Raw genomic sequence first — 22,798 nt, 5'->3', positions numbered from 1 at the left:
ATCTGAAACGTTAAAATAAAGCCATAAAGTAATGTGCTCGTTTCAGATACTCTCCCGACCTCCAATCATGCCCATTCTTGAGGAAGATGTTTTTTTGGGGTTAACACTTCACAGACATCTTTGTGCATGTGCTAATACTCTAATTGGAACAGTCATAGTGTTGTCCAACTTAATTTTTTTTCTCATACATTTTTGAATTATCATTTAGAGACTATTCCCTCACTGCTTACCATGTCAATGCTCACTTTTTTAAGTGAGTATAAGGGTACAACATTTCATAGATTGTTGATCATTTCCCCTTCAAAATAGAAATGGATGCCTCTTTGCAGTGGTACTGTGGGTAAAAAAAACTTAGCAGGGCTGCTTAGTAACTCGTAGCATGAACCCTCCCAGGTTGATGGATCGTGATGAGGTATTCATCCCCTTGATCCAGGCAAGGGGGTTTCTCTCCTTTTCAAGCCTGTTTTGTAAAGGCTCAGTGTTCATACAGAATTTCAGGAAATTGATGGATTGGTCTATTCAGCAAAGAGCAGCCCATAATTATTTGTGCATTGTGACAACGAATTGAGAAGAAGGGTGTTCAATTTCAGTGGGTGGCTTTCAAGTGAAAATGTGGCGTTTTAGGTTTGTATGTGAAGCACTCCATTAACGTAGTTTTTTTGTCTTGTGTGTGTTTCAGATGGGTCCAGAACAGATAGTGTTGCTTCTGGAGCTGCTGCTGGAGGAGGAGAAGATGAGTGCAGGTGTGCTTCAGACCCTGGAGAGGACCTACAGCCTGAGGATGCAGGACGCTGAGGTAGCTTACGTCTCCCCTATAGACAGAGAGTATTATAGACAGGCAACAAACCTTTATTGTATTTCTGTGGTTTTCTGTGGTATTTCTGTGGATACCATTCAGTGCCGATGTTTATTATATCTACGGTATCTCTATAGGTCCAGTTCAATCCTCTTAGCACATACACCTTATGCCCATACAGTCGGCCTCTAACAGGTATGGGATGACTGAATTTTGAAGCGTGGGTAGGAATTTAAATATCCGCTTTATGACTTTGTATTTCTATGGGTACCCTATATCCCATATAATTCTCACCACACAGGCCTCTCCTCTCTAAGGCCTTTTTGACTGACAGGACGGTGAATATCACGGTGTGTCAGAAAGGTTTCCATAGTTATCTAACTACCATACAGGATAACAACAAACTATACAGCCAGGCTGTTTGTAATTTAAACCTGTGCGCACATAGCCTGACGATGTCATACTCATAATTCTAGTCAGAATATGAGTCTGATACTGCTCCATTGAGCTGTGATTATGGGGCCTGTTTCAACGAACCAGGGAAAAAAAATCCTTTTCGCTCAATTGGATACCTGCTAGAACCAATCAGAGCAACGTAGTATGACCATCCGATACATTAAACTTTTACCGGATCCCGTAGGAAGGATGGCAAAAACATCTTTTTGATCGACAAATGCCTTGATTGCGTTTCTCTGTGTTCCACTTTCAAAAAACTGTCAATATCTGTGAGATATGCATGCTCTCGTTATACTTACGCTTAGCTAGCTACTTTGTGTTACAATGGATTTTTGGTCTAAGCATTAGCAATAACCTAACAATAATGGTCTCTAGAGCTTCAGTTAAGACGTACAATACTCTGCAACATTCGTGTTGCACATACACAACTAACCGAGTCAATGTAGACATAAAAAAGTCGTGTAGATAGCTTAATTCACATAAAATATGTCCCACTAACAGGCTCCCGAGACGCCGCCATCTTGGTACGATTTCGAATCTACCGTTAATTCAACTCAAGCATTGGTTGATCATCTGTCCATCATCGTATAAAGCCCGCCCTGACAATTTGATTGGCCCGGCAGAATCCTGCCTTCTGATAATTTCTCCCCAACTTCCCAACATCAAATTTTGTGGGCGGGGCTAAGTTCGGTCTGGCATCCAGGCTAGTGAGCTCAAAAGCCTAACAAATGGGCTTATGGCTGAGATGAACCAGGTTTGAGGCAGACGCTGTTAGGGATGAGAACCGATAAGATTTTAACGATTCCGGTTCCTTATCAATTCCTGCTTATCGAACCGATTCCTTATCGATTCTCTTAACGATTCTTATAATTTGGTAAGGGGCGAAAAAAGAGCACAAACGGGTTTTTTACATTAATGTTCTTTTATATACATTTCTAGAATGTTTACATACACATTTAAATAAAACTTACATAACTTAAATAAAATGTGATCTGTTTAATATAAACGTTCATACAAATAACAATGCGCCTTCCTTACAGAAGACGTACTAACTGCAGCCTGTAACGATGACAGACTAGCAGCCTCTAAACCCGTCTGATTTAGAACGTCATCATCAGCTTAATTGGATGGAAATGGAGATTATTTATAGAGCGAACGCTGGTTTGCACAATGAAAAAAATGGCACTAACAAAATCGCTGAATTTTCTGATCTGACATACAGCCCTTGTTATTGAGGTAGCTAAAGGACTGTATATTTTCTTGTAGGTTGCTTGGTTGTATTGCAAATAGCGAACTATTATTCTAAACGCTTCTAATAGCAATGTAGAGTCCACTACAAACACAATAACGTACTGAAACATAATTACTTGTATCATGTACAAACTAGGCACTCAGTATTTTAACACTTAGCTATTGCTGCCACTGAATTGGCTACGAGAAACTTATCCATATCGAACTGTCAAACTGAGGGAGCTGCACGCGTTGCTTGCTTATTAACGGAGTCTTTTGTACAGCCTAACCCTACCCTAGGACCAACAGAGGGGAGGCAAGCACTGCCCCTGCCTCTAGCCAACGGTTGAAAGATTATACAGTTATGCTAGCCTAGTTATGTAAGTTATAATATATGACAATGTCCAACATCGCCCATTCTGTTAAGCAATTCAATGCTAAGTTTAGTTATGGTTAACACGAAAACGCAAACGTTTGCTGATAACACACGAGTAACACCGTTATGACTTATGATAAAACATTTTGAGGAGTTTACCTTGGCAAGTAAGGGATGAAGCGCCGACGTTTGAGCTGCTGCTGACATCGAAAACATGACATTCTTGTAATGTTATACCATGTGTGCTCAAGTGCTTATTCATGGTAGATGTACTTCCTCCCTTTGAGGAAATACATTTTTTACAGAGGTTACAAGTGACCGTGTTCGCATCCGTTCGGGTGAAATAAAGCCACACTTTAGATCGCTTCTGTCGAGTTGCCATTTCTGCTGCGTTCTGACTTTATTGTAAGAGTTCGTGCATGCGCAAACGGCACAGAGACCCGTTAACAGACCCGGTTATGAATTTGGCTAACGATTCCAAAGATTCGGCTCATTGGGAACCGGTTCTAAACAAGACCCGGTTCTCGGTTCCCATCCCTAGACGCTGTGGTTGTTGGGGATTTCCAAGTCTCCAAAATACAAAAGATTTGTATGTGTGCTTTGTAAATGCTTATTTGATAGTGCTTGGGCATTAATGGCAATTATTTGCATTATTTGGTAATGTATTTTGGCCCCTGTGACGACAAAAGTCCCACAGCCATTCCAGAAGGAGAAGTGAAACCTGAGACACACACACACACACACACACACACACACACACACACACGCACTGTTTTGTAGACGATAAAGGATGTTACTGTATCTGATCAGGTCTAGCTTCAGTGAGTGCCCTCTGCGCCTGTGTGGTCCTGGACGTCCCCCTGGGACTCGGCCAAAGGGAGTGAGGTAGCAGAGAGCCACAGGGGTGCTGAGGCCCCCCCAAAAAGAAAAAGAGCTCCAGTATTCACTTTTAGAGGGTATATAGGGAAAAACGAAATTCTAGAGCACATTGTTGGCATGGAGTGGAAGGTCATGGTTGTCACTGGAGTCACCAAAGACAGGGAGAGAGAGAAGAAGGAGAGGGAGGAGGAGGAGGAGGAGGAGGAGGAGGAGATCAACCCCCTGGGCCAAGTGAAGAGGCTGGTTTTCATAGTGTGCAGTGCCAGGGTAACAGGACTCTGAGCTTTGGAAGTAGCATGTGAGATTCATACAGGTGGATGCTGTAGTACTCTTAAGTCTGAGAGCTAGTTGGTATGTTATATGGAACATACCCCTCCAGTGTTTTAACCTTGTTAACATGACCATATGGTGTTTTTTATATGATACACAACATATTATGAACCAAATGATCATTCAGCACCATGGCTGAGTATATCCACCGTGTATGACCCATGACTAACACAAATCACACAGCCTGCGTTCCACACGACACATACCTAACAAACCAAAAAAACTTCTAAACATGTCATTTTGAGGAACAGGGATGAGTTTTAGTGGTTTCATCAATGGCAGGAGAGGAATTGTATACACATGTCTTATTTTAATCTTAGTTTTGTACCTGTTGGTGTATGCTGTGCATTACTCAAATGACAGGAGGGTTTCTCTTTATTTTGGCTCTGAACTGGGGTTGATGTGGGCAGGTGATGACAGAAAGATTTGGAGAAGGATTTGCATACATTCCACCCTGAAGCTAAGCAAGCGCGTCGGCATCCCAGTCCTGGCACAGTCTTATTCTTTTGTTTCAAAGGAAGAGGAGGTCAGCAAGAGGAGCAAGCAGATTGTCTGGCTAGGAGCCAAAACGGGGGGTTCTCGGTGTCTCGATCTAACACGGGGCTAATAATGAACTGGAGGCACAGTGATTGAATGTAGAAGGAGAGTGAGGAGTTGTCGAGTCGTTTATCTGCTTGTAGTCAGACAGGGGAGATTATTGACTTTGGTCTCAATTGGTCTAGCAATGGTGGAGGTGTACTTCAATTAGATGTTAGATAGATATACTTTCGGTGCGCCCAGTTTAGGGACCAGAATGGCTAATAAAACTGGGATTCCCTGGTAGGGAAATAACAGAGCCACAGATTCCCACAAGAATGCGTTCATAGAGGGTATTTCAGATTTCAGCTCACCGTGTAATAGGAAATACGCTCATAGTTGTTAGTAATACAACTGATAGAATATGTTGATTTGCTGTGGGTCATGTATATAAAGATAAACATCACTTACATTGAGTTGGAGTTTATGAAGGAACGCTTTGGAATTGATTTTCAAGCTTTGACCTATGAATAGTGAATGGTTGAATTTCGTTTTTTTTCCCCCTCTGCAACTCCTCATGCCAGAGGCTGTGTGAGGTATGCATAACAGTAATCTATACCATCTCATCTAGCCCTGTAGTTTACCGCTTCAGGTTTGCCTCCGTCAGATGTGAAAAAAGAGTCTCCGCTCTGGGGCGCGAAAGAGGCGGTTGGCGTAGCGTGCGAGCTACAAGCCTCTTTCATGTGAGGTCTCGTGTGACCTCGCAGGCAGCCAGGACACCATTTGTTAGTCAAACACACAGGCCACATTGTACCGCCAGTGTATTTTTTTCTATAGAGAAAAAGAAAAAAGAAAAAAAAACACCCCATCGCAAGTTCACACTACAGAGCAGAAAAGAGCCCACAGGAGGCAAAGCATGGAGCTCTTTAGAAGGGTTTTTATACATGTGTCGCTGAAGGTGGGAAGAAGAGGAAGAGAGATGATGGAATGGAAAAGGAGAGGTTTGGGTGGTTGTGTTGGCTGAGCATCTACTTTTGTGGCTTCAGAGTCTTCGTGGCTAGGGTGGCCTTTGGGTTAGTTTGTAAAGGTAGCATCTATACCTTGTGTGTCTATGGGTGTATTAGGGCTGTACCCAAAGACGTTATTCAGGAAAGCACAAAAAAGATGATGGAAACAGATATTTCTTCTACCCAAAGTTAGCTGTTGTTTTTCAGGAAAGATAGTTCATAAAACTTAGTTAAGTTAAAAAAAATATATATATACAGCCGCGGAAAAAATTAAGAGACCACTTCAAAATTATCAGTTTCTCTGGTTTTACTATTTATTGGTATGTGTTAAAGTAAAATGTACATTTTTGTTTTATTCTATAACCTACTGGCAACATTCCTACCAAATTTCAAATAAAAATATTGTCATTTAGATCATTTATTTGCAGAAAAATGACAATTGGTCAAAACAGCAAAAAAGATGCAGTGTCTTCAGATCTCGAATAATGCAAAGAAAACAAGCTCATATTAATTTTTAAACTACACAATACTAATGCTTTAACTTAGGAAGAGTTCAGAAATCAATATTTGGTGGAATAACCTTGATTTAAAATCACAACTTTCATGTGTCTTGGCATGCTCTCCACCAGTCTTTCACATTGCAGTTGGGTGACTTTATGCTACTCCTGGCGCAAGAATTCAAGCAGCTCGGCTTCTTTTCATGGCTTGTGACCATCCATCTTCCTCTTGATCACATTTCAGAGGTTTTTTATGGGATTCAGGTCTCGAAATTGGGCTGGCCATGACAGGGTCCTGATCTGGTGATACTCCATCCACACCTTTACTGGCCTGGCTGTGTGGCATGGAGCATTGCCCTGCTGGAAAAAACACTTCTCAGAGTTGGGGAACATTGTCAGAGCAAAAGGAAGCAAGTTTTTCTTCCGGGACAACGTTGTACTTTGCCTGGCTGAGGTTTGTAAAAGACCATAAGGATTGAATCAAAGCGGACTGGAGGGTCTCCTAGTTCGTCTTCTCTGATGAGTCCAATTTTCAGCTTTGCCCAACACATGGTCGTCTGATGGTTAGACGGAGACCTGGAGAGGCCTACAAGCCACAGAGTCTTGCACCTACTGTGAAATGTCCCTAGTTTTCATGTCACTACCGAAACACAAGAGTTTTAGTCCATTGGCTGAGCCTGTGTTTTAGCCACGACCCTGCATTTTTGACCATGTAGTGACACTGCATCCCTGTCCCTCATGGTTGAATGGTAAGTAGCTAAATCCCATAGGTTTTATATAAATGTGTTCCAAAGTCTGAAAATCGACCTGTAACCTTAAGAATTGTCACTACCGAAACCCATGTTTTCTTCAATTAAGTAAACCTTTTGGGGTTTCATGCAAAATCTTATGTTTGTATGTGTGTACACCTCTTCAAATATTTGTTTGCAAGCCGTGTGCTTGCTAGAATTCTTTATTTATGCTTAAAGTTAGCTAGAATTGTCACTACCGAAACAGTCACTACCGAAACATATGGTAGTGACCTGATGATTTCGGTAGTGTCAAAATGAAATGGTAAGTAGTTAAATCCCATCATTTTTATATAAATGTGTTGTGTGGACTAAAGGGCGGCCCAGAGCACCTTTTGGAAGATTTTGGGAGAGAAATGAACATCCATCCAACAGTGCAGTCACTACCGAAACACTGGATGTCACTACCGAAACAGTGCAGCACTACCGAAACACAGGATGTTTTGTAAAAAATTAAGTATATTGATTAATCAACTAAAATGTTATGATACTGATTGGATTAATGTATGTTCAATTTCATCAATCAACAACTCTGGAATCAATATGATCAGTATTTTGCATTTTACAAAGAAATATTGCACTTAGATTTTGATGAATTGTATAAATTGAACTTGAAAATTTGGTAAAAAATTCATTTTTATGGATTTCAATGTGAAAACCTTCAAGAAATATTTGTAAAAATACTCTTCAGAGAAGGAAAGGAAACACAATCTGAACAGGTCAATAATAATACTTTTAGTAAATGTGATGTTTCGGTAGTGACAATTTTTGGAAGAGGAAAAACATTCCAACACATTCTGAAAATACAATATAAAAATTGACTGTTCTTTTACTAGATATGTGTAGTTTAGATATGGTACAATATACATACGGACAAAGTTTTGGGAATAAAACATAAAAAAAATCTAAATATTTCCGACCTGACTTTGCACCAATTCAATAGAATGGCCCATATATATATGTAATATAAATCGTAGAATCCGCCTAGTTTATACCACTTGTAATAATGATTGAATTAACAAAATAAACATATTCTATGTCCACGTAAAAAAAAATTGCTGTTTAATCTTGTTATTGATACTATTCAAACTTTCCAGGTTAAACTTTTCAGACAGATCTGCCTCATACATGTCTTGATATACAAAAATGCAGACACACTATGGGAAGTGCTGGATGAAGACTGAGCCAATCACTAAAAAGAGAGTATCTTCAATGTCAGACCTGCTCAGGAATGAGTCCAAGATGAGCGTGGCATGGCACAGTTTGGCGCTATTCAAGTTGTAATGGAAGTGCTAATTGGCTCCGCCCAGCCCGGCTCAGTGCGGCTTAAAGTGCCATTGAAAACCCCCAAATGCTGTTGGTTATACAGATACAGATACAGGTAATGATGTGTCTATACACCTGCTTACAGTATGATTGATGCTGTGTCTGTGTGTGTGTGTGTGCTTATGAGTGTATGTGTCTGTTTCACTGCGTGTGTGTGTGTGATGTACAGATGAGTGTGTGTGCATGTGTATTCATATCTGTCCATGTAAGTGCCCTTTCAGCTCCCTCTCCCTTTATTGGACCCAGCAGCTGCATTCCTGGGGAGAGCCCCGAGGGTTGACAGCTGCAGGTCCACTCTCCTCTCTCTCCTCTCTCTCTCTCCTTAACTCTCTCCTTCTTTCTTTATCCTTCTCTCCCTCTCTCTCTTGCCTTCTCTCCTACTCTCTCTCGCTCTCTTCTATCTCTCTCAAAGGGGAGATACCATAATTATAAGGGACATTCCACAATTTATTACACCATATGCCCTCAGTCAGAAGCATGCATATACAGCACACATGTTGGAACATGCATCGCCTTGGATGGCAAACTTTACTATGTCATGAATGAATCTTTAATTGGAAAAGGTCGACGCTACCTTTGTCTATAACTAGAGGTTCAACTCCTGACAAGTATCAAGTGTAATTAAAGTTTGACCCTAGTGGAATTTGTATACTAATTGTTCACAAACAAAAGTATTTAAAGTATACATATGATACTTTTTATAATTACAAATAAATAACCTGTAATGAAGGCTACCCAATTGATATTTTTGTCCACTAACAAGGCTCTCTCTATTATTGAATGTTGAATTAACACCATGCAGCGATTTGGTACTTGATTTGATTTGATGTCATCTTCAAATTAATTTTGATCGAATATGGTTATATGAAGGACAGATAAACACAACTGCCATTTCCACTTGCCCATGCACAATGCTGTTCTTCGGTCGAGGATGGCACACTTCATGAAAAAAGTTGAAAAAAAAACTTTACATTGCCAACCACCATATATTGCCAAAAGACACCAGTTAGCATGCGATCAAGATTTAGTTTATTAGTGCCAACATGGCGTTTGTTTGTTTTGCCTTTTAGGTAGTTACCAGCTTTAGGCCAAAACCCCTTAGTGCTGTTTTAACAGTTTTAAGAGAGCTATGTTTCTTCTGTGAATATTTTAAACCAAGACTAAAGTGACAACTTGTTGTGGTATAATTATAATGTTAAAATCTGGAGAATGGGAAACCTAGGTACTCCACCTAGATGCCTAACTTACTGCTGAGTTGTGCATAAACTTGGTGAACTGTGTTGTGTTCAAACCTGCACTATGCTTATCTTCTGTATTAACAAGATGAGATTTGCTCCCTCACAACTGGAGATATTCTCCTCTTTCAAATGCCCCTAGTCTATGTCTTTCTTCCACTGTGTCATTGAGTAATTATGTGTGTGTTTGTGTGTGTTCGCGTTTGTGTGTGTGTGTGTGTGTGTGTGTGTGTGCATGGTGTATGTGTAGGGGAAGGCGGGGGGAATGGGGGATGTCCTTAGTTGCCCTCTTTCATTCTCGGTGCCACCCCGGGTAAAAACAGCAACATGTGCGATTGGTCTCGACGCTGACTGTGTGTGGCAGCCTAACTTGTTTTTGTTTCATCTTGTTCCATCAGTGAGTATTATACACCAGGGTGTCTGCCAAGGGCCCTGGTACCCTGTGTTTCCCATGAGGCCTTAGGCTTGAGTGGGAAGAATGTAAGTGTGGGCGGAAAGGAGAGGAGATGAGAGGAAGGGTAGTCAGCACAACAATCTAGGATGAGGAGAATCAAAAGGAGAACCTCTTCAGACAAGTAATCCTGTCAAGGAAGGAAGGACTGCTCACATAGAAATAATAGTTATGTTTTGTTTTTTTGTAACCCCCCCACTCCTCCTCCTCTTTGTTGTTCTTTGGTGTGGCTAACCATCGGAAATCTTAGTGCAATTTGAAAGTTGGAAAAAATCCCACAAAACATGAATGATGGTTTGCCCGAACAAGACATGAGAAAACTTTCCTGAACACAGTTCCTTTTGGATGTGATGGTGATTGATGGCTAAGCTCTTCCAGTAAACAGTTGATGTCCTCTGTGGCTACAGCTAGCAAATCTGCTGTTCTCCCTGTGAAAGAACTGATGTTTTGAGTTACATGTGGTTGGTTACACATGTCCTCAGAATTCTGGCTAAAATGGACGGTGTCTGTCTGTCTGGCTGCTATGTTGACAAATGTATTTCCTACATTTTGTTCTCTTTTTGCATCATTGCAGCGCTATCAAATAACAAATCTGTTGGAAAAACAAACATCACAGTTAAATGACCAAATCTCCAGGCTTCATACTAAAATTTCTTAAACTCAAATTCACCAACTGTAAGACTGTACCCCTTTGAAGACTATGTCCAAACAGCATTAGCGCACAAACACGCACATGTATGAAGACGCCATGAATACCTTCCCCAAGCAGTTGCGTTTGCCTTACCACACGTACTCGTCCCTGCACCACGGCTCACCTCACCTTCAAGCTCTGTTTCTGGCTCTCTGAAGTCTCTTGGGCCAGAGCGAGATTCTTGAAGAGTTCATCCAAGGCCCAGCACACTTATGTTTATTTATGTAGGAGTAAATAAGCCATGCAGACGGCTAGTATCCGCACAACATTACAGAGAAATTGCTCTGGCCATCAGAGAACTAATGGGGAGGAACAAACACGGCCTCTCTTCGTTAGCGCTCTAGTACTGGACCCTAAAGACATTAAGAGACAGATATAGAGAGACGCTCATTGCGAGGAGCAGGAAACCAGCTATGACAAATTTACATAATACACATACTGCTGACCTGAGGGAGTTGGGTGTAAAAAAATGACATTAGCCCTGAGGCTGTGTAAATGTAGAGATGTGGAAACAATTAAAAAAAATATTTCTAAAGCAAGTCACAAGTGAGGTGGAAAACAAAACGAGCAAGGGGTTCTACAAAGGAGTCAACTTTCAAGTAGCATTGTGCCAAGATTCTTTTTTTGGCCGTAAATGTGAGATTGGAGGTTGGAGAACACTCTTGACTTTTGGCTAACTTTTTAGGTGAATTCAGATCAGACATTGAGGGGGTTGTTGAAGTTTAGTCTCATATCGTTTCTGGCGAGGGACTATCTAAATCAGTCGAAGTTTGGTAACTCATTTCGCAACTATTGAGATAGTGGCACTCAGTGATGGTTACAAGGTATAATGGATGGGATGGAGCATTAACCTGCGTGAGGGAGTCATAAGGAGTGGAGATGCAGTATCAAGAAGTTGAACTTGACAGGAAGCTACATGGAGCCAGCCAGTGGATATACTGTGGATGAGAGATGTGACACCCCTGTTGTGTTTTGTGTGTGACAAAAATGCGCCACTGGGTTCAGAATTATCTCCAGAGCCTTGTCAAAAGACTAGTGGCTGTCATGGAGGGTGACAGAAACTCACCGTAGAACTTCTTTCCAGCTTCCATGTAACTTGAATGAATGAATTAGAGGTCATAGGGTCAACTCTCAAGAGGCATACAAAAAATGATTGAAAATACATTTAGCCTGGCATGTGTTTTGATTGCCGGCAGACTGGCAAGGGTTTGGTGTAAAAATAATCTAAAAGTCTAACACAGTTTTCCATTCCTCTTTTCTAAATTGTGTTTTTGTTCAGACAGAACTGCGCACGACGAAACACTGTCTGATTTCACTTCTTCTGGAATTGGTTTGTTGTAGCCCCCCCCCAGAAAAACCCAAGCACCCCTGCATTTCTCGGAGGTCAGTTGGAATGTAATGGCTATGCTGACAATGGCCCAGACAATAGAGAGAGAGAGCGAGAGAGAGAGAGGGATGGAGGTCTGAGGAGCGTGGGTAGGGTCAGGACAGAGGCAGTCTCTGATGTTCCCTGGTCCGCCAGCACAACAGTGCCCTCATTGATGCCTGCACCCAGCCAGCGGCGTCATCTGACCGGTCAGCCCACCAGTAGTCCAGCTCACGGTGCCTTCAAGAACTCACACACGAACATTGTTTGAACCGCCGTTTTTTGCCCTGATGCATTGCCATGTCCCGCTTTGCCTTTTCTTAAGTCAAAAGAAGAAGAACGATGGAGTGAAGCGATTCGTTTGTGACGCCTTGCGTTTGTTTGTTTTGTTTGCTCGTCAGGTTAAGCATCGCTGGTGTGAGTTGGTGGTCAAGCACAAGCACAGCGCAGCCTACAAGGATGTGGAGGACTTCCTGATTGACGACCAGGTAAACATGCCGGAAACACACACACAGTATCTCTCTCTCTCTCTCTCTGTGTATCTCTCTCTCTCTCTCTGGCACACACTGTGCTTTAAACATTGATCCAAAATATTTCATCATATGAAAACATAACCAAAGTAAGTATAGATGTCAGTCTAAAAACCCTGAATACACAACTCCAAGTATCTTCTATGATTTCATGAAGCAAACACAAGCACAGGTTTTGTCAGGGTAGTTGTGTATATCCGCAAAAACATTTTAATTCCCATACCAGCTTTTTGACGGGAAACCAAACGATTGAGCAATGTTTTCTCGTTGCTAAGTTCAGACTTCAGGAAGCCACCTATGAAGTTGTAGAGGGAATCTAGGACGGCGCCAGTATAGCACACTCAATAGAGTGGAATGTTTCTCTGACGCATAAATGAATGTGTTAAATAGAAAAGAGATGACTGGTCTGTAGGTAACAGTGGGCAGTTGATAATCTGACAGAAAGGTGGTTTTATTTTAAATAAGGAAATACTGGCATGCCCCGTGCAAATATGAAAGTATTTTCGAGGGAAATGGATTTGCTTCAGTGTGGATTTTGCAACCCCTTAATTCCTCAAAACAATAAATTAACTCAAGTAACTGCTTTGGGATAGGCTAGGGAGATGTAATGTGTGAACAATAATCCTCTTTAATGGAATAAGGAGGCTACATTTTTCCTTACGAAATACACGCTAAGTACAAGATAAACCCAAACAACACTGGAATTATTTTATAATCTTTTAATCTCTTAAAGTTTAAAGACAGTTCTGCATAGTTCACATTAGCCTTTACATGAAATGTAACCTCTACTTCATATTGTGCATCTAAGTATTTTTCAGTATGATTTATATTATATTTGTGTTTGTCTATTTGACTGTGTAAATGTATTTCTGAGACATAATTGTAAAAATGTGTGAAGATCTTTGTGTGGGCTAAAAGTGTGTGTGTGTGTATATATATATATATATATATATATATATTTGTGTGGTAATATGATTTTCTTGGAGATGTATGTGTGTATATATTATACATATATATCTGTGTGTGTGTGTGTGTGTGTGTGTGTGTGTGTGTGTGTGTAGGCCATGGGTGTATACCTGTACGGGGAGCTGATGGTGCACGAGGACAGCCGTCAGCAGGCTCTAGCCCGGCGCTGCTTCTCTCTGACCCAGGAGCATATGGACCCAGCCGCCCTCTCAGTGGTGTCAGAGATGATCCTGTGACCTCCGACCTCAGACAGGGCCCCTCGCACTCCACCACAGGTGCTCTTTTTGAATTGGTGAAAGAAAGGGCTAAACAGTGGGATACAGGTTGTCTTGGGGACAGATAAGAAAGTATAAATGAATTGACAGTAAACAGATGCTGTTTTTAAAACACACAGAGTATCTCCTCATCTTCTCCTCATTTTAATCCACAGTCAAGTTCAGGCTAAAGTTTACTCATCCGTTTGGTTGATGTGACATCTAGTACACTGGAATTGAGGGGGCCTTGACCACACATCCATCTATGTGTCATTTACAATCCACTTTGCCACTTTGTAATGCTTTAAAAGCTGTAAGAGAGAAAAGGGAAGCTGAATTAAAAAAAAAGTAATTCAAGGAAGAAAAAGAAGCCATGAAAGAAAAGAAAAGAACAGAACAAAAAATGTTTAAATGAGATACAGTGGATGTAGTTCTCCTCCTGAAGCCCGATGAAATATCCTGTAGCTCATTCCACCGCCGCTTCTCCCCGGTCCAGCAGATCTTGGAGAGAACGCTGCGCTCCCGTAGCTTTAAGCTGGGCCTCAGCCGGAGCCTTGTGTTGATCTGAGAGACTGTCCTGTGGTGCCCAGGGCCAGAGGGCTACAGGAATAATCTGCTGTTCTTCCTGCTCTCACTTTATGTAAGAAGAATCCGGATCAACATCAGACCGGTCGAGTTGAGAAAGCCTAAGAGTTGAGAAAGCAGAGACTCTGTTTGTGTAGTCTGGAGGCTGGAGTTGTTGGGCAGAGTATTGTGTAAACATGGGTTTAACATGAAGGGGAATTGTGTTTTTTTTTTTCTATTCAAAAATAGTCTGAACTGAAATGTTGAACTGAATGTATTCTTAATTTTTCATTAAGAAAGAGTGATAGAGATAGACCAGAAAAGCTGTCATGATGTGTTTGTAAGAGGAATAGTTCAGGAATGTGCTTTCTCAACCAAATGACGGTTACGTATGTAACTGTGGTTCTATGAATTTGCTTTTAGCACCTGGACATACATCACGTGTATTTAGATCTCAAGTGTTTGTATCAAGAAAGTCACCTGATCCCTGGTTGACCTATACCCGCCCGATGCCCTGGTAGTAAAGGCATGTTGATCCAGGAAGTGACCTCAGACAAACAGTCAATCTGACTGCCAGAATTCAGCAGTCATTCGAATAAATATCTTTAGTGCTCGTACTGTCACAGCAGGTATGCACTTCACCCCTTATCCTCCTGAGTTGGGGGCTTGAAAGCTCTTAGGGGCTGGTTTGGATAAGAAGATGAAAATGCCTTTGGGTAAAAGGAAGGGCGAGTTTCCCCTTATGTCCCCAGAATTCCAGTGTAGGCACCCTTGGGTTACAGGAAGGGCATGTGACTCTCTGCTCGTCTATCCGATGCTATGGTCAAGAGAAAAGCTGTTTTTAAAGACAACCACCTCGATTCCAATCTCTCCAGAGGTTTAAGTGGGGGCTGACACAGTGCCTTTAATAGGAGAGGCAAGTCCCAAGAGAATACTGGGTTTTGTTAAGGATAACTCAGTCGCTAAGAAAGTGGGTCCTAAGAGTATGGGAACTGACAGTCACAACATCTATCCTATTGTGCATGACTTAGATGGCAGCTATAATTACCTTAATGGTCCATCAAGGTGAGACGGGAAAACACTGAGGATTACCGGTATGGAACAGCATGTTGGTTCCTGCTTTTGTTCTTGGCAACACTTATAAAAAATCAATTCCATCTGTAAGCATACGGTGCATTGATGGAAGGTGCCCGGGAGTTGCAGATGATCCACAGAACTTCTGGATCACATAACCCTAACAATGGCTCTGGTCCCTCAGAGACCAGATCCAAAGCTGCAGCCGAGATGGGTGCAGGTGCCAGATTTGACCGCCCCACCCCCCAGCTGTGCACAAAGGCTCCTGGCTAGTAAGCAGAACAGCCTGTACCTCCAACACATATGTGTGTTGTTCCCGCTGCCAAGGACTCCACTGGCCTCTGGCTGTCACACACCCAACCCTCCCACCCCACAAGGAAGGAAGGTTTCTCGCCTCCATGGGCACAGGTATCTTTGGCAACTGGCAGTGAAGGTGTGCATCTTTCAGATGGATGGTTGTTAGCTCTTCCCAGCACCTGTCCTGCCAGTTGGTGAAGTGCCCGACCACAGGTGTGGCACAATCATTGTCAGTACACCCCACCTCGCTTCTTCTGATTCTTGGGTTAGGGTTAGGGTTGGCTTCCCTTTGCCAGTCGAGTGGATTGCGTGCATCAGTCCTATGTGCTTCATCAGGTGACAGCACCAGGACCGCAAAAGCCAGCTCTATATTGGGCATATGGTCTAGGCCAATGGTCGGATGCATCCTACATGTTAGCCACCGCCACAGACCTGCGACAGATGAGAGAAACGTCTGGTGTCTGCCCAGCATCTCTGCAGCTCCTCAATGTACGGAACACAAAAGGCTGCAGACTGAAAGGTCTTCTTGACAAAAGCACTCTGAGGACTCACCTGGACAGGGGCTGCACCCAACCCCAGACGTGCCAAAGCCATTTTTACAGCAGGCAAGAACTTCGGAGTAAAGTCTTAATCTCCGCAAACTCAGAGGCCAAAATGTCCACCTAATGTCACCTAGCTAGAGAATCTACTTTTTTTTGCGTTTGCCCTTACCAGGTGAATCGATCCTGTTGCCCTTGTGAGAACCATGAGACATGGCGCTGTCCGTCTGCTCAGCGGGCGGTTGAGAGTTCATCTTGTCCCCATTAGCTGGGCCATTCACACATGCTAGCTCAGGCAGTCCCTGCCTTAGGTGCTCAACACCATGGTTAGAGGGACATCTATCATGGCCATCCTCAGGGTCAAGAGGGGCCCTGCAATCATTGCACGTCATAAACATGTCCTATCCTACTGCTTTACAGGCTAGACAGATTAGATGGCAGTGGTCATTACACATGACTCTTAGCGTGTGAACACTCTACCAGGTGATGGCAGTGAAATATGTGCAGTATTTTTATATGGTCATATAATACTGAGATAATGTGACTGAGGCAATTCATATGACCACCTAACTGTCTAAACAAAGGCTTTTTATGCTTACATAAATCACAAGGGATAAATCCTCTGTGCTTTAATTAAATGCATTGAGACGAGAATACAACTTGCGTTCTGTAACAGAAAGCTACAGGAAGGGATCCCAGCCCGACACTTAAGTTACACTTGAGATTAGTGTAAAGGCATGTAGCACATAAACTGATCAAACTAGTCTTTGTTAAACTGCCAATCACTGAATTAGAGTGAACCCACTCATAACCGGTGTAGCTAGCAAAGGAAATTGACTTACCTTTTGCCAAATAATACACCATCCAAAGCTTACTCAAGAAAACACTGACAGTAAATGCTTGTTGAAAGGTGAAAAATGCAGAGTCTTTGGAAGACGACAGTTTGTAGTGCCAACCTGTTTCGGGTTGCAAGACTTCCAGTGATATCTTTACATTCCTGAAACCTGCTAACCGATGCGAGAAGATGGCAAGAGGTCACTTCCTGGGCGAACATGCTTTTACTGCTGGGGCAAATGGCATACATCACCCAGGTCACAGGTGACTTTGTTGATACACACACTCAAACTGCACTTACACGTGATGGACATCCAGGTCCTAAAAGCACCGACTATGCCTGTCAGTAGAAATGAAATAGAACCCATTTAGGAATGTGTTCCTCAAATACTTAAGCCTGCTCCCCCTAAAAGAGGTATTTGAAAACAAACAAAAAAAAAACATCTTACCATGCATTGCCACTAAGCCTCCTTTTGTTTACTCTACCTACTCCAAGGGCCAAAAGCAATCAGAGTTGAGTGATGGCTTTTCTGGTTCCTGTGGCCACCATGAAGGCCTGATATGTTGTATGGTGTGTCGAGGAGATGAGCGGGGAGGGAAACATGCGGTATCTCTTTCATGCTCACAGATCCCCATCCCTTATTCAGCTCCATTCTTTCCACACATAAAATGTGTGTGTGAAGGGAGGAGAACGGATGCTTGTGTATGTGTGTGTGGGTGGGGTGGTGGCAAACAGGATTGTATTTGTGGGAAACCTATTAAATGGCTGTCACCATCAGAGCTGTGCAGGACATATGGCCACCGCTGGGCCAGTGCGATAAATCCATTAAAATGCCGCTGTGACAAAGCTTTGTTGAGGACTGACCGGGACCCGCTTTTATCCACAGACAAGACAGCTTTATGTGTGCGGCAAGGAGAGGCGAGGAGGAGAGGGGAGGCAGTGGAGGGAAGGGAGGTGGCAGGCTGATGTTCTTGGCCAGAATGCTTCCTCTGTCTACTCAGGGGCTGATAAATCACTTCACCCCCTCCCCCAATCAAACCAACCCTGATCTCTTACACCCCCCCCACACACACACACACACAACCACCACCACCAGCACTGACGGACCATTTGTGCTTTCACGTGGTGCTTTATTTTCCAACGTGTCTGGACACCACCATCGTTTGTTCTCGGTGGCACAGGCTTTAAATTGTCACTGTGGCGGCGATACTGATTACAAACAAGAGCAGCCAAGCATGCACTGTGTCAATATCTCAGCCTGCTAACACCAACATGGTCCTCCACCTTACAGCCACATATCTCAGCCTGCTATCACCAACACGGTCCTCCACCTTACAGACACATATCTCAGCCTGCTATCACCAACACGGTCCTCCACCTTACAGCCACATATCTCAGCCTGCTAACACCAACACGGTCCTCCACCTTACAGACACATATCTCAGCCTGCTAACACCAACACGGTCCTCCACCTTACAGCCACATATCTCAGCCTGCTAGCACCAACACGGTCCTCCACCTTACAGCCACATATCTCAGCCTGCTAACACCAACATGGTCCTCCACCTTACAGACACATATCTCAGCCTGCTAACACCAACATGGTCCTCCACCTTACAGCCACATATCTCAGCCTGCTAACACCAACATGGTCCTCCACCTTACAGCCACATATCTCAGCCTGCTAACACCAACACGGTCCTCCACCTTACAGCCACATATCTCAGCCTGCTAACACCAACATGGTCCTCCACCTTACAGCCACATATCTCAGCCTGCTAACACCAACATGGTCCTCCACCTTACAGACACATATCTCAGCCTGCTAACACCAACATGGTCCTCCACCTTACAGCCACATATCTCAGCCTGCTAACACCAACACGGTCCTCCACCTTACAGCCACATATCTCAGCCTGCTAGCACCAACATGGTCCTCCACCTTAGAGCCACATATCTCAGCCTGCTAACACCAACACGGTCCTCCACCTTACAGCCACAAACTCCAGTACTTTGTCAGAATGCTGTTCAAGTCTTTGCTGTTACTTGTGGGTTCAGTGCTACAAGTATCAGTAAACTATTACCATATAAGGCTATAGGTAGGCTGGGATAGGTTTGTGTCTTTTTTTTTTGTCCTTTCTTTCTTTCTTTCTTTCTTTTTTCTTTCCCTTCCTTCCTTCTTTTTCTACACATGCCTCTAGAATCCCCCCTGATCTCCTTAATGAGGGAAATATCCCCGGTGTAGCAGAGCGTGGAGAATCGGAGGAGAGGCCCAGGGAGGGACGGCGAGGAGGAGGTGGGGGGGGAGGAGGAGGAGGAGGAGGGGGAGGGGCGCTGAGAGGATCCGCAGGTTTGCCTTTCATGTCGGAGCTGTGCGGGTTCCTGGCGTGATGATTTGTGACTTAAGATAAAAATCACATTGCCAGGGATTACCACACAACCACGGCCCTGTCGGTTGTCATGGAAACCAGGGGATACCATCGAGGGGGGGGTGTGTGAAAGATGGGGAGACCTCTGTGGGACTTTTCCACTGGGGGTTTTGTAGAAGGAAGGAGAAGAAAATGGATGTAGATGGTAGATGCCTTAGTTTGGTGTGAAATGGATGACAGATGACACACACGGAGATAGATAGAGAGAAAGAGAGACGGATGGAAAGAAAAATAGAGAGAGGGGAAAAACTCCAAGCAGGTGCAGAGCTTAGCTGATTGGTGAACAGTGATTTAGTTCCTCTTTGTTCACAGTGGCTAAGTTCTGCCTCTGAGGAGGATGTGGTCGATAAAAAGAGGGCTCATCACACCAGGGAAACAAACTCATTCTTGCCACGCTGTTCTGAAAGGTGTTACTTAAGGGGTTCAAATTAAGTCGTACTTGAGATACAAAACTAAAACAAGTCTAGATGACTATTAATAGGGCTTTGCTAAAGTTTAGAAAACTCTTGAAAACATATTAAACCACAAATGATTTATTTGGCTGCAGTTCCTTTCAAGGGGAAATTGGAATAAAACAGTATGTCGTTTTTTGTGTTCATACGATTTAAGTGTCATAAACCTAGGTTGTCAGACATACACAAAGGCACCATGTCTAACAAACAAAAAACTTCACTTAACTGCACCTCTTCCAGGATTGTCAGGTAGCATTGTGGAGCAGCCAGGTGAGACACAGCAGGCCCTGTGGTATGTGTCAGGGGAGATCTATCTCAAGCCTCCTGACAAGGCCAATTAGTCTGCCTCACATAGCGAAGCATGAGGCCTGTCACTTCCATTCAGGGCGACAATGCTCTGTGCGATTATTTTTTAAGTTCTGTGGAGGCCTCCAGAGGTGTGTGTGTGTGTGTGTGTGTGTGTGTGTGTGTGAATAGGCTAGGGTGACTGTTAGCACTGCTGCATGACTACTACTCATTCCCTCTTCATTATCACCTGTCTTGTTCTAATCCATTGCCTCAGCCTGTTTGCCCTTGAAACACCTGCTGCACAATTTCACAATGTGTGTCTCATCGTGTCTGATGGTTACCCAACATGCACTTCCACTGGCGGAGACTTTCCTCTGCACACCAGAGCCTTTATGCATGGAGAAACAAACCCCAGGCCCAGACAGCTCTGAGATGGACACTGTGCATTCTCATGGTTTTCAATATGGTTCCCACACCATTCAATTACGGTTCATTTCTACAGAACTTTGTGTCAATGTAGGGAGTTCAAAGTGCCTCGTAGACGTGAGTCTCTAATACAAAAAGTAAAAGATAATGAATCGAAATGAAGCTGATAACATTTTAAAATGCCATTGGGTATGCCTGTCTGTTGTGTTGTGCTGTATTGGACTTGTGACTTGCAGGGACGGGGAGGGCGTGGAGAGTGGTGGCGGCGCCTCAGGACTGGGTCTCCTGTGCCTACTGAGCTGATTACAGTTCTGCCCAAACACACTGGCTCAGTTCAGCAGGAACAGGAGCCTCGCCCCCAACACTAGCCGCCGAGCCATCCCTGCTCACCATCGACAAGTGATCGAGTTGTCTTACAAGGAAAAGGCTGCCACTGTTACCTTACAACTGTTAGTGCGCTTCGACAAACTGATGGCTGGATGCAGTAAATTACAGACAAATAAGTACTTGAAGTGTGACGAATGAGGTCTGGGAGATGTGTAGGCAAAGTCAGGTGTGTGTGTAAGTGTGTGTAAGTGGGCCAGTGGTTGCTGCCAGCAGGACAGATTTGTCCGCGCTGGGAAAGCCCTGGTGGAGGAGCCGCTGATGGCAGCATTGGCAGGGGCTCCGGTCTGATTTATGTGTCCCCCTCTCCTCTCTTAACAGATGGGCCTCCAGAGATCCTCGTGGGGCAGGACCACAGAGATGAAGCAACTTCTGTTGAACAACGGAGCGCCATCGGCCAAACAGAGTTGCATTTGTTCGACAGCGGGGGAAAGAAATCAAACTTACTGTGAAAAGGACTCAATTTTGAGATTTATTTTTATATCACTATGAAACTGTCTGAATAAATACATTTGTACAACAAATCATATTAGAATTTTTTTATTTTTTAAACCTCAATCATACCCGGACCCTACACAAAGCCCCTATAGAATTCTCCACATTCCACAACCCGCTTCACACAACATGCACAGCGTGAAAACACACATCACCTGACGCTGTAACGAGCAGATGGTTCGCCTCCTTAAACCGCTCTCGTTTTACAACCAACGCATATTTCACAACGCCACTCTACCCCCATCAGGAATCTCACGCCGTAATAAATTATTCTCCCTTTTCTGGGGGCACGGGCATGTTTACGCCCTGCATGCTCTCTCGCCACTCACTCACACACACATACCCACACAATGCATTCCAGAGAGTGTTATCGAGTGTCCTCAACCTCGCCTGAACCCTGGCACTCGCCGAAGTGTCGCTATTTTGACTGCGCTCCGCTGCGGCAGCCAGGAGACACTCAGCCTCCCGTCTCAGCCACTCCTTCTCCTCCACCTTCTCCTCCTTCTCTGACATCTGCAATGGAAAGCAAACATGCTGCTTCAGAGAAACTGTTGCTTTTGAAAAGGGCCCAATGCCCAAAAATAATAGCTACATGACATCTTCGTACACCCTGTGGTTATAACCTGGTAACAACATCGGTAATTATGACTTGTGCACGCCACGTTTGATGCCGTTTCTTCCCCTGTGGCCTTGTCTGTGTGTGTGTATGTCTCTGTGTGTGTGTGTGTGTGTGTGTGTTACAAAGTTCAGATCAAAGTTGGCAGTAACAGGAAATGTAATGGCGACAACAAAGATGCTAAGTAAGAGTTATTGTGAGATTTAGTTACTGTGGTAGGGAATTTTTTGAGTCTTTGTCAGGTACAATGTGAAATTCAAAGCCAAACTAATATATACAATTCGACCACTGGCTGAAAAAGAACAGAAATGCAGTTAAGAAAATGACACAGAATAGGCGGATGGCCTGATCCATAACCACTGACGTACATTTATTTTAGCTACCTTAAGTGCATAGAGCAGCTTCCAACATTGTAGTGCAAAATAAATAGTTTCATTGTAGGCATCTGTTGGAACTCATACTGCTGTAACCTTCTCCAGAGACTACACTTTCTAAGAAGTAAAAGTATTAATAGCTTCAGAATTTGTGGCTTTGTTGATGTTTTTTTAAATGAATTGATGTGGTCAAGGTGATTTTTCATAACATAGCTCCTTTCTGAAGTGTTCTGTATAACCTTTCAAAACACAACACGGTGAACTCTTAAAAGCACACTTCTGTGTTGGCTTTTGTGGTCTCGCGGTCAGTCGTGTTACTTCCTTGAGGTCC

The 22,798-nt window shown here is 43.4% G+C and overlaps 2 protein-coding genes across 3 annotated transcripts in view; one reads left to right on the top strand and one right to left on the bottom strand.

Moving 5' to 3' along the window:
* The window catches only part of aopep (aminopeptidase O (putative)), a 59,890-nt gene extending 38,396 nt beyond the window's left edge, over positions 1–21,494 (top strand). The window contains exons 13-16 of one of the 2 annotated variants that reach the window (XM_080838784.1): positions 680–796; positions 12,346–12,432; positions 13,536–13,715; positions 21,304–21,494. In XM_080838784.1, the coding sequence (XP_080694910.1) occupies positions 680–796; positions 12,346–12,432; positions 13,536–13,676 (345 nt within the window). In that variant the 3' untranslated portion in view covers positions 13,677–13,715; positions 21,304–21,494. Of the gene's footprint in view, positions 1–679; positions 797–7,972; positions 8,218–12,345; positions 12,433–13,535; positions 13,716–21,303 lie in introns of those variants that run through there. The other variant, XM_080838785.1, reaches the window with a different exon arrangement.
* A 308-nt stretch (positions 21,495–21,802) lies between these two features.
* The window catches only part of fancc (FA complementation group C), a gene marked incomplete at both ends in the record, with an annotated part of 32,704 nt that continues 31,708 nt past the window's right edge, over positions 21,803–22,798 (bottom strand). Inside the window, 2 exon segments of the mRNA XM_080838768.1 lie at positions 21,803–21,820; positions 21,823–21,990. Of these exon segments, the coding sequence (XP_080694894.1) occupies positions 21,803–21,820; positions 21,823–21,990 (186 nt within the window).

Source organism: Sprattus sprattus (genome assembly GCF_963457725.1).
Source record: "Sprattus sprattus genome assembly, chromosome: 5".
Classification (NCBI taxonomy): domain Eukaryota; kingdom Metazoa; phylum Chordata; class Actinopteri; order Clupeiformes; family Clupeidae; genus Sprattus; species Sprattus sprattus.
This window is presented reverse-complemented; position numbering and strand designations above follow the sequence as displayed.